This window comes from Drosophila gunungcola, chromosome 3R (assembly GCF_025200985.1).
Source record: "Drosophila gunungcola strain Sukarami chromosome 3R, Dgunungcola_SK_2, whole genome shotgun sequence".
Taxonomy (NCBI): Eukaryota; Metazoa; Arthropoda; class Insecta; order Diptera; family Drosophilidae; genus Drosophila; species Drosophila gunungcola.
The window spans coordinates 23,751,652-23,766,018 of record NC_069139.1 but is presented as its reverse complement, the minus strand read 5'-3'; the positions used below and the strand labels follow the sequence as shown (position 1 = coordinate 23,766,018).

The following is a 14,367-nucleotide window of genomic DNA, read 5'->3' as shown; positions in this document are numbered from 1 at the left end:
ACTTATTGCACTGAGAAATTTTCTTTAGTATTATATAGCAAAAACGAAACAGTAAGATTGAATCATTTTTAATCTACAAATTTAATTTCGTAAATTTTCAACCTTTTAAAAGACTATTACCAAATTTTAAACTTACCAAATTAAATTTTTTTCAAGCAACTAAATAATTGACATATTAAGTTGTGCATTATTCTATTTTAAGATCTTGCAGCAAATACAATTTATATTTAAAAAACGATTATTTATTTATGTATATTTTCACATTTTAGCACTATATGTTCTGCTTTAAAAGAGCAATGTAAGTATTTTTAGCCAAAACTCTTTGAAAAACGTTTTAATTACTTTTAAAATATATATTTTTATTTTATTTAATTGAACTTATTTAAGTATACATATTTACATGATAAAAATTTACGCAATTTTAAAATTATAATTCTTTGATTATTTATTTTAATTTCATTTTGAAATGTAAGAGAAAACACATTTTTTCTATAAACTTTGTTTGAAAACAATGTTATTCATATACGTATTTAAACTTTTCAATTTTGGAAGATCCGATTCTGGTGAAAAAGAGTAATGGTTTATAGGCGGGTTTTTCAAATGTAAAATGTATTAATTTCATTTTACCGGGTAACAAAAAACGGCAGCATCTCTATTTATAAGCCCATTTATGGCCACACTAATTCGTAGCTGAATGAATGACTCGCTGCTATGCAAATATTGTGATTCACTTGAAATTGCCAAACTGCGTATAATGCGCCATCAAAAACAATTATAGTAATGTCTTGTGCAAATATTTTTTGCCACCTTCGACGTAATCTAAGCCAAACACCGCTGACGCAGTGGGCACAATCCGAGTTCAATGGAATTGTTTATGTCTCCAGCGGCGAGAGAAATGACCCACTTGCCTCGACAATGCCACCCACGCATGGCGGCGCTTCTTGGCCAAATCTTTAGGTTGGCTTTGCAATGTGAGTTATCAGGTTATCAAGCTAAATGCAGAGCACACGCGTCGCTCCAAGCGTGGAAGATTCATTGCCAAGTTCGTTGGCACTTCCGGAAGGTCAGGCAAATAATAGGCCCACAAATCATACCAAAATTGTGTGACTCTGTCTGTTTACAGAATTGCCCTTGGGGTCGCTTATATAGCCCAGGGTCGATCTTTTATCGCTTGGGGCTGTTGACAAAAAAGTTTGTCGCCCCGTTGCCAAATATGGAGCATTTGATGCTGAGTCAGGTTACGTTATTGGGGTTCCAAACTGCTCTCCTCAACTCGTTAATCGTACAACTGAATTCAGAGAATCAAAATTCAGATAATAGCACAGCCTTTCAATTTTATCATTCTTTTTTATTATAATAAATTTTATATTATAATTAAAAATTAGTTTTTTAAAAAATAGTCGACGTACATATTTCTTTTCTTTCAGTCTTCCATAAAAACGCTATAACACGAAATTAAAATTTTTTATTTTGACCATAAATCTTTTATATAATGGTTATGTGTCAAGCTGAAGCCATAAATATATATTTATATTCCTTATACTTAGGAAAACAATTTTTAGAAATAACAACAATTTATTGAGTTTTAAATGCAAATTATAGGTTTTTAAATAACTTTTTTAGCAATAGCTAAAATAGGTTTATTTAGTACATCTAAATTTATTTATTTTAATCTTCCATAAAACTGCTATAATAAGTGTTTTTTTTTTATTTTTTTATTTGGATCTAAATGCGGAAAATTGAACTCAGATAAAAGTAAAGTAATGTAATTCTATTAACAAAAAAACTTAACAAACCTTTGGCAGCTCCTATTTGTTATTCACAGTACATAGAATATATATAAGTACACAGTACATTTAAATTTTAAAATATTTTTTGTTTTTTCTCAAATAAACTTTAGTTGAACTCAATGAGGTGCGATTCGTGTTAAGTCAAAAATCCGTACACATCCAGTTCAGATCGGTTGACGACTGTTGAGCAGTCAAATAAATTATAACCCGAATACATTTTTTTTTCATGCGAGAGCAAGAGTCGTAAAAATTTTGCATTTTTAGAGTAACGATTTGGGATCTGCAAAATTCACGTGAATGTTGAGGACCGTTCAGAGCTGTGCCGGTCCGCCGGTGCGCCAGCTGGCCAGCTACGGCTCCAGGTTCACGTACCAGAGCAACCCGATGGCGCAGCCCCGCCTCGAGAACTACTACCAGGTGCTGAACGTGCCCGTGGGCTCCAGCGGCCAGGAGATCAGGCGGGCCTTCATCGAGCTGTCGAAGAAGTACCATCCGGATGCCAGCAGCCAGACTGGCGACTCGGCTCTCTTCATGAAGATCTGCGAGGCCTACCAGACGCTCCAGCGGCAGCACTCCCGCCAGCTCTACGACTCCCGCCTGCGGATGCAGCACCAGGCCACGCCTCCGCCGGAGACGGCGTTCACGGGGCGGCATGTCTGCACGGTGTGGTCGCAGTACCAGTCCGCCGTGCGGAACAAGCAGATGGGCCGGGGATCCAGGCGGTTCGGGGCCATCAAGCCCATGGTCTTCAAGGGCAGGGTGGTGCTCAACAAGTGGCAGCCCGTGCGAACGGCCCTGGTTGACCTGCAGCGGATGGGCTTGAAGGGGTCCTGGCAGGAGCCGGAGTACTCCTTTCCGAACAGCCCCATCTTCTACCTGTACGCAGTTGGATTCTGTTTCGTGGGCGCATTGCTCCTGGCCGATGTGATCAGTCGATTGGAAGAACAGCCACCATCTGAAGAGGGTGAATTCGAACCGCAAAGCTAAGTCCTTCGGCCTCAACAATCATATATTCCACCTGCGACATTTTGTTTTTCTGTCGAATCGGCCGTTGTTGAACCACTGGTCTCGTTTGAAAGAAAAATATATAAATCTGTTCGTTAATTGTGTGAATCTCTCTGTGAAACTACAACTTCGTCTGGCAGGCTGATTATGCATAATTTGTCATTTCAGCATAACCGATTGGTTTGTACAAACGAGTTTCGCGACTCACTTCTAGTTCAGTTTTCAAGCTAATTAGGAATTATGAAATTTAGCGCTTTTGCTTTTTATTCCAATCCTACCCTAGGTAAAGGGGTACTTATAAACAATATTGACGTTTGCCTTTTTAATGATTTAATAATGCTTATACTAAATTTTTGTTAGCTGGTTTCTGTTTAACAAACGGGTTGATCACGTAGGATGTATATTTAAGAACATTGGTGGCATTTAAGCTTTTGTAATATTTTAATTAGCTAATAATAGTAAACCTGTCTATATATTTACAAAGGTATTTAACGTACGTATTTTATAGTAGCTCTAAACAGTTTGTCGAACAGGTTAAATCTAATCAGATTAAACCTTTCAAGTTATTGAACGTAATCATTGCCAAACTTCCATACTTCCCTATTTATAATCACTGGGCAAAACTCTGTTAAATTCAAAAACTTATTGAAATTTAAAAACTCTAACTTTGGGTTTATTTTAAAAAGAACTGTTTTAAACAGTAATTACAATTTTTAACTAAAATATGGGTTTTTTTTTAGATTGTCCTAGGTTTGTTTCAATTTTATTTTTGACACCCTGAATGTCAAAAGCTTTTAAATTTTAAACTTTTCTTTTTATAAGGCAGTCATATTATTCAGTTTTTGTAACGTTTCAATATTTTTATAAGAAATTTATTAAATATTTCTAGAAGATTCCTTTTTTTTACTGTGTTTTTTGCAAGACTGATTTTTTATACAATTTTATTAACATAGCTTAAAATAGTTTTCCCACAGTGTTCGGTGGCTCCAAACTCCTCTCACATTTGGATTATATCTGATGCGGTATCTATTCATCGCGATCCCGTTCGGGTTTCGCTGAACTTCCGCGCTTTGACCTTTGCAGAGCAAGCAGGCAGACGGTAGACGATCCCCAGATAATAGATACGTTCGGCTTAAGTATGTTCTATTATGATGCCATTAAATGGAACGTACAGTGGCAGCCGAAAGGCAGCAGACGCTCTCAAGGCGAGCGAGTGGCGGCTCATGAGTCGGAGGCCTCCAATCAGATGGAGATATATATATTATATTATATATGTACGGATTCCGGGCTTGTTAGAGCCGGCGGACCACAAATGGTTCCAGCGTGGCACCGTTAGTCAGGCAGTAATAATAGTTTTGTTAATTTGAGTATTGTATTCTCCCCTGTCTTTCGGGTTGTTTTGGTTTTTTCCGGCTGACAGAAATTGATAAATTATGATAGGTGCTTAGCTTTGATTAAGTTGTCGTGTCGCTCCTATGAATTCATCGGATGTCAAAGGCAGCAGAGGCGAAAGATCAAATGCCCTGATATAGTTTGCCACTGAGTTCGAGTTGAAGTCCGAATTTCGAGACTTCGATTTCCATTTCCAATCCGAGATGGCAAATAAAGTGAAAAAACCAAGGCATAAATCAATATTCGCATCGAGTGTCGAACGCCGCGCATGCGCAGCGGAGCGGCGCGATAAAGAGCGATAAAATTATGTTCTGTCGCCTGGCTGCGCAAAATAAATACATACAGCGATCGGATCCATAATGAAGCCTATAAAGAGCCGGGGCGAAATCGGCTCAGCGGGCGCAAAGTGAAAAAAAATCACCAGATCACAAAAAATGGTCAAAATTTATTGTACGCTGACGGCTTTTTAATGAAAAAACGTTGGCTACCAAAGCGAATTAATGAAGGTGTGTGCGCATATATCCCAGATCCCAGATCCCGATTTCCCAGTCCCCCCCTCGAAACCCTCGTCATTTTTTATGCCGGCACAAGTTCAAAAAAAAAAAATAAATAAAAAATAAATAAAGAAGCGCAGATTGATCAGCATTTGAATTGATTTAGCATAAGAATGAAAACGTTTCTCTAATGAAAATTGTTTATGGTTTTACGACACCGGTCATTCATTCATTCAAACACGTGTTGCTCTTGGCTTATTGACTTATTTCCCCTGTTTATTTTTGGCCGCAAAACAAAATAATAGAGTAGCTCCTATTATCTTTCTGATTCTGACTCCGATTTCGATTCCGATTCCAGTTCCGCAATTTGTTAATGGAGCTGCTCTCGCCACTCACAACTTCATTGTAAACGCAACCAGTATGACATTTTAATTATGCGCCTGTCAACCAGACTGGCTGGCAGCCAGCTTTCAATTGCAATTAATTATATTTTAATAATAGTCGTTGTCCCCGTCAAGTGCAAAAACTGAAGTGTTATGGAAATGTTTTGTCAAATGGACACAAAAGGGGGTTAAGATCCCTCGCCGAATTCGGTATAATAAGCTGGTTCGATTGACTTATCAACCAGATCACTGGCTGAACCCTCATTTATCTCTGCCTCCGGGTTTGTCCCAAATGTGTTCTTTATTTATTATTTGTTTTGCCTAAGCCCGTGTTGATCATCAGTCAGTTGGGGTAGATTTATGGCAGCGGAAGCGATTGCAGCTCCACAGCGAGGATGCGCCGATGACACTTGACACTGCATTGCCAAGTGGCGCATTGACAACAATAATAATAACGATATCACACACTCAATGACAGCGCCAGGGGCGGAATCTGTATAGTTATGAGCAAATGTCAATTGGCAATCATATTCGCAAACTGCGATACGAGTGGTTCCGCAAGGCGATCTCCGCGATAAACAAACGGCGGCCAAGTGACTGATTAGAGAAATTATCAGCAACCTTCGTTCGTTATATTCAGATGTCGTTATATCATCAAATGGAAAACCCGTGTTCCGATCCCCGATTCGCGATGACATGGCTGATGACCTTATGGACGGCATTCTGACTTTCTAACCGATGGTGGGCAATTGGTATTGCATATTCATTAGTCAAATTTTAGCCAATCATTTATTCTGCCATCGCCGGTGCCTTGTTTTACTTTCTTTATCTAGAAGTTTAAAATATAGAAATAACATATACTTAGCATGCGCGGGTCCCAAAGAGAAACTCGTTTTTTGTGGCCATTAAATTGTCTATTTTCGGATCGAAGAGTATAAGCGTGTGCTATAAACGTTATCTTAATTTAAATTGTTTTCGGCACTCCCAATTATCTCCCACAGTTCTATAAAATTGGGATATTACCCCTAATTTGTTCGATTTTTCCATTAATTTGTTTAAATGTATATAAGTTTGTCTACATCTATATATGAATTCCAAGAAAGTTATTGAGTTCGGCATTTATTAACTGAAATCCAGCTGTATTTCTCCATCTAAATGAATCAGTGGACGATTCACTTTCCTTGCCTCGATTAAAAACAACTGGGTCACATGAGTCAGTAAAGGTGAAGCGATGACTTTATAAAAATTTAATATGCATCGCCAGGATTTCAGTGGAAAATACTGACTGCTTCCGAGTTGTGATATCTTAAGGCAGAGAAAACCAATCGAATGGCCAACATAAAAAATAAAATAAATGAATGAAACATGCTGGTCCAGTGGGTGGCATCCGATGTCCAAATGGACAGCACACGCGCATCGCAAGAAAGACATTAAATTGAGTCATAAAACCACACAAAGGCAAATCGGAGGAACAACTACAGAATCAGCAGGAACAACAACGATAACCGGCAGATGATGCCAAGTGCTGTTAAATTGAGTTAAATGAGGTGTTGGGAATTTTTTACTTCGCTTAACATGCATGAATGTACGCAGACAGGTCGGACAGATTCACGCAGGTTTATTGAAATGCAAACACCGACAATCGAAGGCCAATAATGTTTGCTTAAATCTCAGCTGCATAAGTATTGTACCAGCACAAATAAAATCGCACTCGAGTAGGAAATGTAAACTAGCCGCGAAACAAAAACATCGACAACCTGGGGAGCAACAGCAACAGCAACGGCAACAGCGAAAAGGAACATCAAAGAACATGTATCGGGCATATGTTTATTTCATATTTCTGTAAAGCATAATTTTTAATATTTATGTAGTTTTCGTGAAATAAAATAAATCAGCAGACCAGCGGAGACGTCACTGCCGGTGCCCGATCGCTGATCACTTACCTCCGATCGCCGGTTGTTGCCCGTTGTATGTTGCTTGTTGGTTGTTGGTTGTTGCTTACTGGGCCCTGGGATTGGCAACTGCAACTGCAACTGCCACTGCCACTGGGATTGGGCCTGAATCTGGGAATGGGAATGAGACCAAGACCGAGACCGAGCCCGAGATTGGAACCCTCACCCAAAACGTCATGTGTGGCATCAACATGGTCAGCGGCATCAGCGGCATCAGCGGCATCAGCGGCACTAAAACGAGGTGAAATAAACAGAACCAGTTAGCAGATGCCACACTAAAGAAAACATCGATTTTTAAAAGATGTACGATTTTATGTATAACAAAAGTTTCACAAATTTTAAAAGACTTACTTATATCATAAAACCTATTGGCGTAATCGATATAAATTATAAAATATTGTGTTGTTGTTTGAAAATAAATTTTTTAAATAATAAGGCACAAAGACTTATGTGTCTCTTTGTGTTCGATTTTAAATTTAATGCATTTTTATTTGATTACTTAATAAATTATTGATTTTTCACATCATTTACTATACGATTTGAACTTTTTTAAAAATACATTTAATTTAATAATTAAATTTAGGTTTCCACTCAAAGGAATACTAATAAAATACTTGAAAATTAATATGTTTGCTGTGGTAAATTTTATTTTAAATTTTTTCTCAGTGCATCCATAGGGCTCTGTTGGGTCAGAAGAAGGCTCTGCTGGGCCGGCGCAATCGTTTGTACTTGTTAATGGCTTTGTACGCGTAATTATTTTGGCAAGAAGCCAGCGCGAAGCGGAAATGCGCGGAGCAAAAGCGAACAGGGCCAGTACATATGTGAATGCCCCACTAGCGATGATGATGGTGAAAGGATCAAGTGGCATTTGTTCTTGTGCGCCGCAACTGTGCATTTAATTGGGTGTTTTTATTGGTTTTTAATGATACGCGAAATGATCGAAGCTTCGACTGCCCTCGGGGCACCTGCTCGCCGATTTCGCAGTTTTCGCAGTTTTCCCAGCGACCCGGCCATCTGCCACGCCCCCCTGGGAAGGCGAGTGATTGTTGCCGAACCAGCCGGATGATTAATATAAGTTCAATCTTCAATTACGCCGGCCAAAGAACACAAAACGTCACAGCAGCAGCAGCAGCAGCAGCAGCAGCAGCAGCGAAATGTCGCGACTGCGCGGCGTTTTTAGCATAGCTCTCTCACTTTGCTCAGTTCGCAGGTGGGGAATCCGATCGGTAGCTTCTTTCGCTGCTTCTGCCGCTGCTGCCGCTGCTGACTTAACCGCTGCCGCCGACACCGCCGCTGCCGCTGCTCGGCGGTATAAAAACGTTGGCGCCGTCGAGCGGTTTACCAAACAGGCGACGCCTTCAAGTCTAGCTGCACGTACACGAGAGTGGAGTTGGAGTCGTCGGCTTTTTTCGTGGCGCTCTTTTTTTCGGTTTCTGGCAAACGGCGGATACTTTTCAAACCCCCCTTTAACCAACCGTCCAAAATTGTGATATAAAAATTTGTAGCAAATTTCAAAGCTAAAGTGTATGGAATAGCATATATAACACTGTCGTTTATGAAGAGGTTATATGTGCAAAATTAAGAAAGTGTCCAATATATAAATAATCAAATAAATCAACGTGTTGTTCAAACCCAAAATTACATAACCAAAATGATGCAGCCAAGTGCGCTATTACTAACCACCATAATGATCATCTCCTGCGGAGTGGCATTCGCCTGCAATGGAAAGATAATTGGTAAGTAGTCGAAGTAGTTCAAACCAAGGTCCCTCAAAATCGATATGCATGTCAGGAATTTTGGGTGTATAGAAAACAGAATTTCTGGGCATGTCTAGCATGATTATTGTCGTTTTTCTAGTTCATTTTGTCTACACGTTTCAGCAATTTACAGTGTGAATGAATACAGTGGAGGGTAAATATTTGCCCGTAAAAAATCTGTTTAAGCTGCGTTCGTTTTGTTTTAGCGAGGGTCGCTCGAGAACTTTTTAGCCAACTGGGCCCTCTTTGTAAGCCAGTTTGTCAGGTCTAACCGAAAATAGACACGCACTCGGACAAACGAGTCACCTTTCTTCATTTTCCAGTTTTAAACAGTGTATATATTGCATAATTAATAGTTTAGAAAAGCAACAAACACGAGCGGCATATTACTTAAGCTTCGACCGGGATGAAAACCGGTTGAAATATCGGGTTTATTTAATTTATATAATTTTTGTCAGTGCCCAAATGAATTAAAAGTATATTAGGTGGCTGACCTGTCAACCGTCGGCTCATCCAGTCAACGGCCACTTAACTTGAAATCCCAGAAATCGAATGAGATCAGAGCAGGAGCCTCGATGAACCCTTGAAAACGATTAGTGGCGTCTAGTGATTAGGCGTGCAAAACGCGCTCATTGAACTGACTTTGGCGTGTTAATTGCCGCACGAAGGCGAGCTAAATTTTTGTAAACAAATTAAATTACCAGGCGCCACAAATGCGCTTGCAAATTAAACAAAACACTCGATTTTTGATGGGTCATTGAGCTGATCGTGCCACGCTTATGCGGTTTTGGAATAGAATAAGCTCGAAATGGCCGAAAAGACAATCGTTTCAATGTTCTTTGTTCTGCACACGCGGCGCTTAAACACCTAAACATTCCAAATCTACCACAAAAAAGGCGAAATAAAAACGAAAAAAAAACAGATTTTTATAGTGCGCGTGTGCGTTGCTAATTGATGATTGCTTTTATGCTTTGTCTTCGATATCGGCTGGATTAAATGGTGATCCCTTTGGGGACCCCAGTTAATCGCATGTCACTGGTATCGTGGTGTCATGGTGTCATGACTGTTAAGCCCATCGCTTTGCGGCGGCATCAATCAAAAGCCGGCCGTGCTAATAATGTAATTAAATATGTGGAGAGGCGCAAGGCTAGTTGTAGTGATAATCAGTAAATGATAAATGAAAATGAAACGGAACATAAAGCATAACTATGAAAATTAACTCGCGCTAAATGCGGCGGGGTCCTTGCCACTTAGCCCCGCTCCTTTGGGCCGCGTTTCATCTGTTCAAGGTGAAGTCAACGCCTGGCCACGACGCGCTGCAGTTAAGCACTTGTTAACATATTGTCGGCATTTGGCTGAGCGGTCTCGTTTCCCCTGCAAGTTCGTTGCTTGAGTCTTTCGTTTTGTTGCGTTGCGTTTCGGGCCAGCGAACAGAAATGACTGCGAGCTGTTGACGTTTCGTTGTCAACATTATCTCATCGGTTTGTTTCGTCCGTAAGCGGAAACTGATCGACAGCTTTATGTGCAATTTGTCAGCGAAGGTAGTTCACAAATTTGCATAGCGCCCGCCACAATGCAGCCGCAGCATCGATACACAAAACACGAGAAACACGAAAAGTACCGAGGCTTTGCTCTGGATGATTGATGTCCGCTCTGACTTAAACACACAGCTCTGGGCTTTTGGTTTTTGGTTTTTTTGCTTTTGATTTTTAGTCTTAAGCTTTTGGCTTTCGCCTACCGGTTTTCGCATTGATACAAATGTAGCATAATTTGACAGCTGCGGCCTGTCTGGGGTCTTGAGTTTTGACTCCTCGGTCTTCTGATCGGTCGCTCATGGGCTATTTTTAGTCCCAGCCTTGGGAGCATATTAAGATTAAGTCGAGAGGCAAACGCCGTGTTTAGCATTCTCGGCTTTTGTTTGACATCTAGACCCATATATTTGAGTGAGCAACGATGGCGGCGGCGGCGGCGAAGCTGCCAATTTATTTACTTGGGGCGCGTCAAGTTGTCTGACTTTAAATCTGATTCCGACAGACACGTCCCAGCACTTGACCGGCCGGCAAAAGCCATGGTCAAGTTGGAGTCGGTAGTCTGGTAGCCTGAAAGAATGGAAGCCCGGCTTAAATGCTATCACGTCGCGTTGGGCAATCAGCGCCCATCGCCTGCTCCATTATTATAATTATTAAAAATTATTAAGCGCGCGTAATTATTTAAATGAAATGGGGCCACTCCCCAGAGATCCACTTCCGTCTGAGCCTGCTTTTCGGGCCGCTCTCCGGGTAATTAACACCCCGGGGCAATTCGGCCTAAACTGCCTCCACTTTTCGTGCCTGATTGGCTGACACACTTCGGAGCAGCGTCATGAGTCAGGCGTTGTTGGACCATGTCTTTGGCATTAATTCAAATTCGACTAATGGCCAACGGTGCGAATTTTAATCGACGCCTTTGAACACAGCACGCGCCGCTCGCTTTTTGCATTTCATTTCATTTCATTCGATTCTATTCGATTTCGTACTGTGTTCTATTTTAATGGGCTAAAATTATCGAAACCGGTTGCATTTGGGGAGCAGCCAAACGCTTTAAGGAAAGTGACACAGATGTCTTGTGATCCGGCCAACCGGCTGGTTACATAACACACCGATCGCCGGCGACAATTTGGAGCACACATTGTGTCGCCGGGCAAATAATTAAAACATATGTAAAACGAAGGCCAGTGTAAATTTGCAGCCCCACTTGAAATTTCTGTGAGGCAGAGCCAAGTCGCCAAAGATTTCGACAAATATTAGCTCGATAGAAACCGGCTCTCCATGCCATCGAAGGAGAAAAACCAGCCCGAAGAGATCTTTGAGAAACCAAGCATTTTATGTAAACAAAAATAGAAATGATAAAATTCTCCACCCAGCTGCGTGTCTCATGCATATTCCCCTCCCCGCAATAATTCCCCTTCTCGGCGACTCTCTTAATTTATGCAAATCTCGACCTAATCATTTCAGCATCGGGCATCACGGCGGAAGAGAGATCAATCATCTTGCAGGAGCACAATCGCCTGCGGCAGATCGTGGCCACGGGTCGCTATCCGGGTCAGCCGGGTGCCGAGAACATGCGCGAGATCGTCTGGGACGACGAGCTAGCCGCCCGGGCCCAGAAGTGGGCGGACAACTGCCAGTTTCGCCACGATCCGCACCGCACAATAAGTAAGTCATCCGGTCTATAGATCCCCCATCCGTTCTCCATCCCACATCCACACCTAAGATCCCGGAGTTGGATCGATTACGCGCAAAGCATGTGGCGCGTATCTTTCGGTTTGAGGTCTACACTATACGGTAAAGTCCATTGGGCTGGTCATTAAACCTAAGACTTGGCAGAACATCGTTATTTATAGCGAATATCTTAATGCGACTTTTACGACACCTGCTAATTAAATCGAAATTCTTTAATTAATCACTTTGAGGTATTTACCCAACAAAGTGAATCATTTTTGAATTGATTTAAAATCCAATGAGTAATTAAAACTAAAAGAACCCAAAGTTTATATATTATATAAATCAATAAGTTATTGACCAGTCCAATGCGTCTAGTTCTTAAGATCCCATCATACTTTCCATTTTCTGCCTGCACGAAGCGCTTTTAAAACACTAAGTCTAACCTCGCATAGCCAGCACCTGCATCTCCCAAAAATGCATTCCCTAAATATAAATTACAAGCAATGCTAATGTGCAAATGCTATTCATCAACAGATCGCTTCACGATGGGCCAGAATCTGGCAATCATCTGGAGTACGGCGCCACTGGACGCCGATGATGGGGACTTCCCCTCGCGCATCCAGAGTTGGTTCAACGAGGTCCAGAAGTACTCCTTCGGGGACGCCTGGTCCCCCAAAACTGGACACTATTCGCAGCTGGTTTGGGGCGAGACCAGCTTGGTGGGATGTGGATATGCGGAGTACAAGGACACCAGCAAATACAACAAGCTCTACGTCTGCAACTACGGACCGGGGTAAGTTAGTTATCGAACTCATTTGTTGGGAAAGTTATAACTCATTATAGTCAAAGAACAACAAATATTAGTGATTATTAAACTATTATTATGTTACATTTAATTTTTTTATTCTTTTATTTCTTCATGTCCTTTGGATTTAAAATATCATAAATATAAAATTTCTGAACTTATGTACCTTAAGATTTGATTAACGTTAATTAAATCATACTTTTTACAGTAAAATATTATAATTTATTTTATCTATTTTTAATAGGTCCTTGGATTATTATGAAATATATTTAAATTGTAGAACAATTTTTTTTTTAAATTAAGTTACTTTTTGTCCGTTGTAATTGCATAACGCCATAGCTTTTTTAAATTTGTTATTTAACATTTAGTTTAACAAGAAAGTATTTTTGGGCTGCTGTTTTTCGAGTAATATTATCATAATTATTAAAAAACTGCATGACAAATGCTAATAACCCTTTCTTGTGTTCCTTGCAGTGGCAACGTGGTGGGCTACAATCCTTACGAGGTGGGCAAGCCCTCGTGCTCCACATACGGCATGAAGCCCTCGTCCCGCTACCAAGGACTCTGCTCCGCTCCCGGATCTTCGACGGCGGCCAACAGCGTTTACGGAGCGAACAGCATTGAAACGTATGAGTACGGCTACAAGAGCAGCCCCAGTCAATCGCAAACCGCCAATAACAATCCGCCGACTAACAACATTAACAATGGCCAGCTCAGCTACAACAACCGACCGCTCAGTAATCCCAAACCCCCGCAACCCTTGCGTCCCTCCCCCTTCAACCCACAGGCAGCGGCACCATCGACGACCGGCGGCGGCAGTTCGTTTGGCAGCGCCTCGAGGGGCGGCAGCCACGCCTTCACAACGGAGCCATCGCAGTCGGCAGGCCGCTATCAGCACAACAAGTTCGAGGCGTATCGCCCCAGTGCGGCCGAGTTCGAGAAGTCCGTACACAAGCATACAATACTACGCACCTACATAGAGCAGAATCAGCAGCGGCAGGATCAGCAGAGTCAGCAGGATCAGCAGGATCAACAGAATCAGCAGCAGGATGAGGTGCCCACCAGCACCAAAAAGCCCAGTCGTGGCTGGAGCCTGTTGACGTGGCGCGGTTGAGTTTCAATTTCCCGCCCCACCCCATTTGCCAATCCAAAATGCCGCTCAATGTATTAGGCCATTAATAGCTACTGTGTAGTGCCATTAGCCAACCACCAGGATTCATTACCATTAAACCTCCTCTGTCGCCGCGCAACCCCTAGCGAATCTTATTTAAATCCCCCAAACAATTGCCATATGAGTTGTAGTAGCTTTCCTTCTTTGTAAATTTCCGACAAAAGATGGAGCGTAGGCGGCGGACTATTCATGCCCCAGGCGAACATTTGTATCAAATGTTTGCCACCCACCACCCACAACACACCACTTACCACCTGAAACTGTCATCCTGTTCAACCAACCAATCGGCATTCAACAATCGATCAGCTAGTTGTAGTATTGTGTTCAATAAAACAAGAATATTGATTTGTAAATGAAGTGTTTGATTTTTGGGGCTTCGTTTTCGTAACAGCTATATTATTTTCAAGATTTGTAT

The 14,367-nt window shown here is 41.4% G+C and overlaps 2 protein-coding genes across 2 annotated transcripts; both read left to right on the top strand.

The window, feature by feature from the left end:
* The first annotated feature begins 1,927 nt into the window (after nt 1-1,927).
* LOC128258485 (chaperone protein DnaJ) lies at nt 1,928-2,894 on the top strand. The gene has a single exon (XM_052990122.1). It carries the CDS (start codon nt 2,088-2,090, stop codon nt 2,775-2,777), a length of 690 nt encoding a protein of 229 aa, XP_052846082.1. The 5' UTR covers nt 1,928-2,087; the 3' UTR covers nt 2,778-2,894.
* A 5,453-nt stretch (nt 2,895-8,347) lies between these two features.
* Nucleotides 8,348-14,305, top strand: LOC128265522 (scoloptoxin SSD552). The gene is made up of 4 exons (XM_053001593.1): nt 8,348-8,752; nt 11,767-11,967; nt 12,511-12,769; nt 13,256-14,305. Exons 1-4 carry the CDS (start codon nt 8,668-8,670, stop codon nt 13,893-13,895), a joined length of 1,185 nt encoding a protein of 394 aa, XP_052857553.1. The 5' UTR covers nt 8,348-8,667; the 3' UTR covers nt 13,896-14,305.
* The last annotated feature ends 62 nt before the right edge of the window (nt 14,306-14,367 follow it).

Excerpts from the sequence above, each read along its gene's own strand:
- LOC128258485 (XM_052990122.1), top strand. The coding sequence starts at position 2,088 with ATGTTGAGGACCGTTCAGAGCTGTGCCGGTCCGCCGGTGCGCCAGCTG.
- LOC128265522 (XM_053001593.1), top strand. The coding sequence starts at position 8,668 with ATGATGCAGCCAAGTGCGCTATTACTAACCACCATAATGATCATCTCC. Across the intron at positions 11,968-12,510 it reads CGATCCGCACCGCACAATAA|ATCGCTTCACGATGGGCCAG; the intron begins GTAAGTCATCCG and ends ATTCATCAACAG. Across the intron at positions 12,770-13,255 it reads GTCTGCAACTACGGACCGGG|TGGCAACGTGGTGGGCTACA; the intron begins GTAAGTTAGTTA and ends TGTTCCTTGCAG.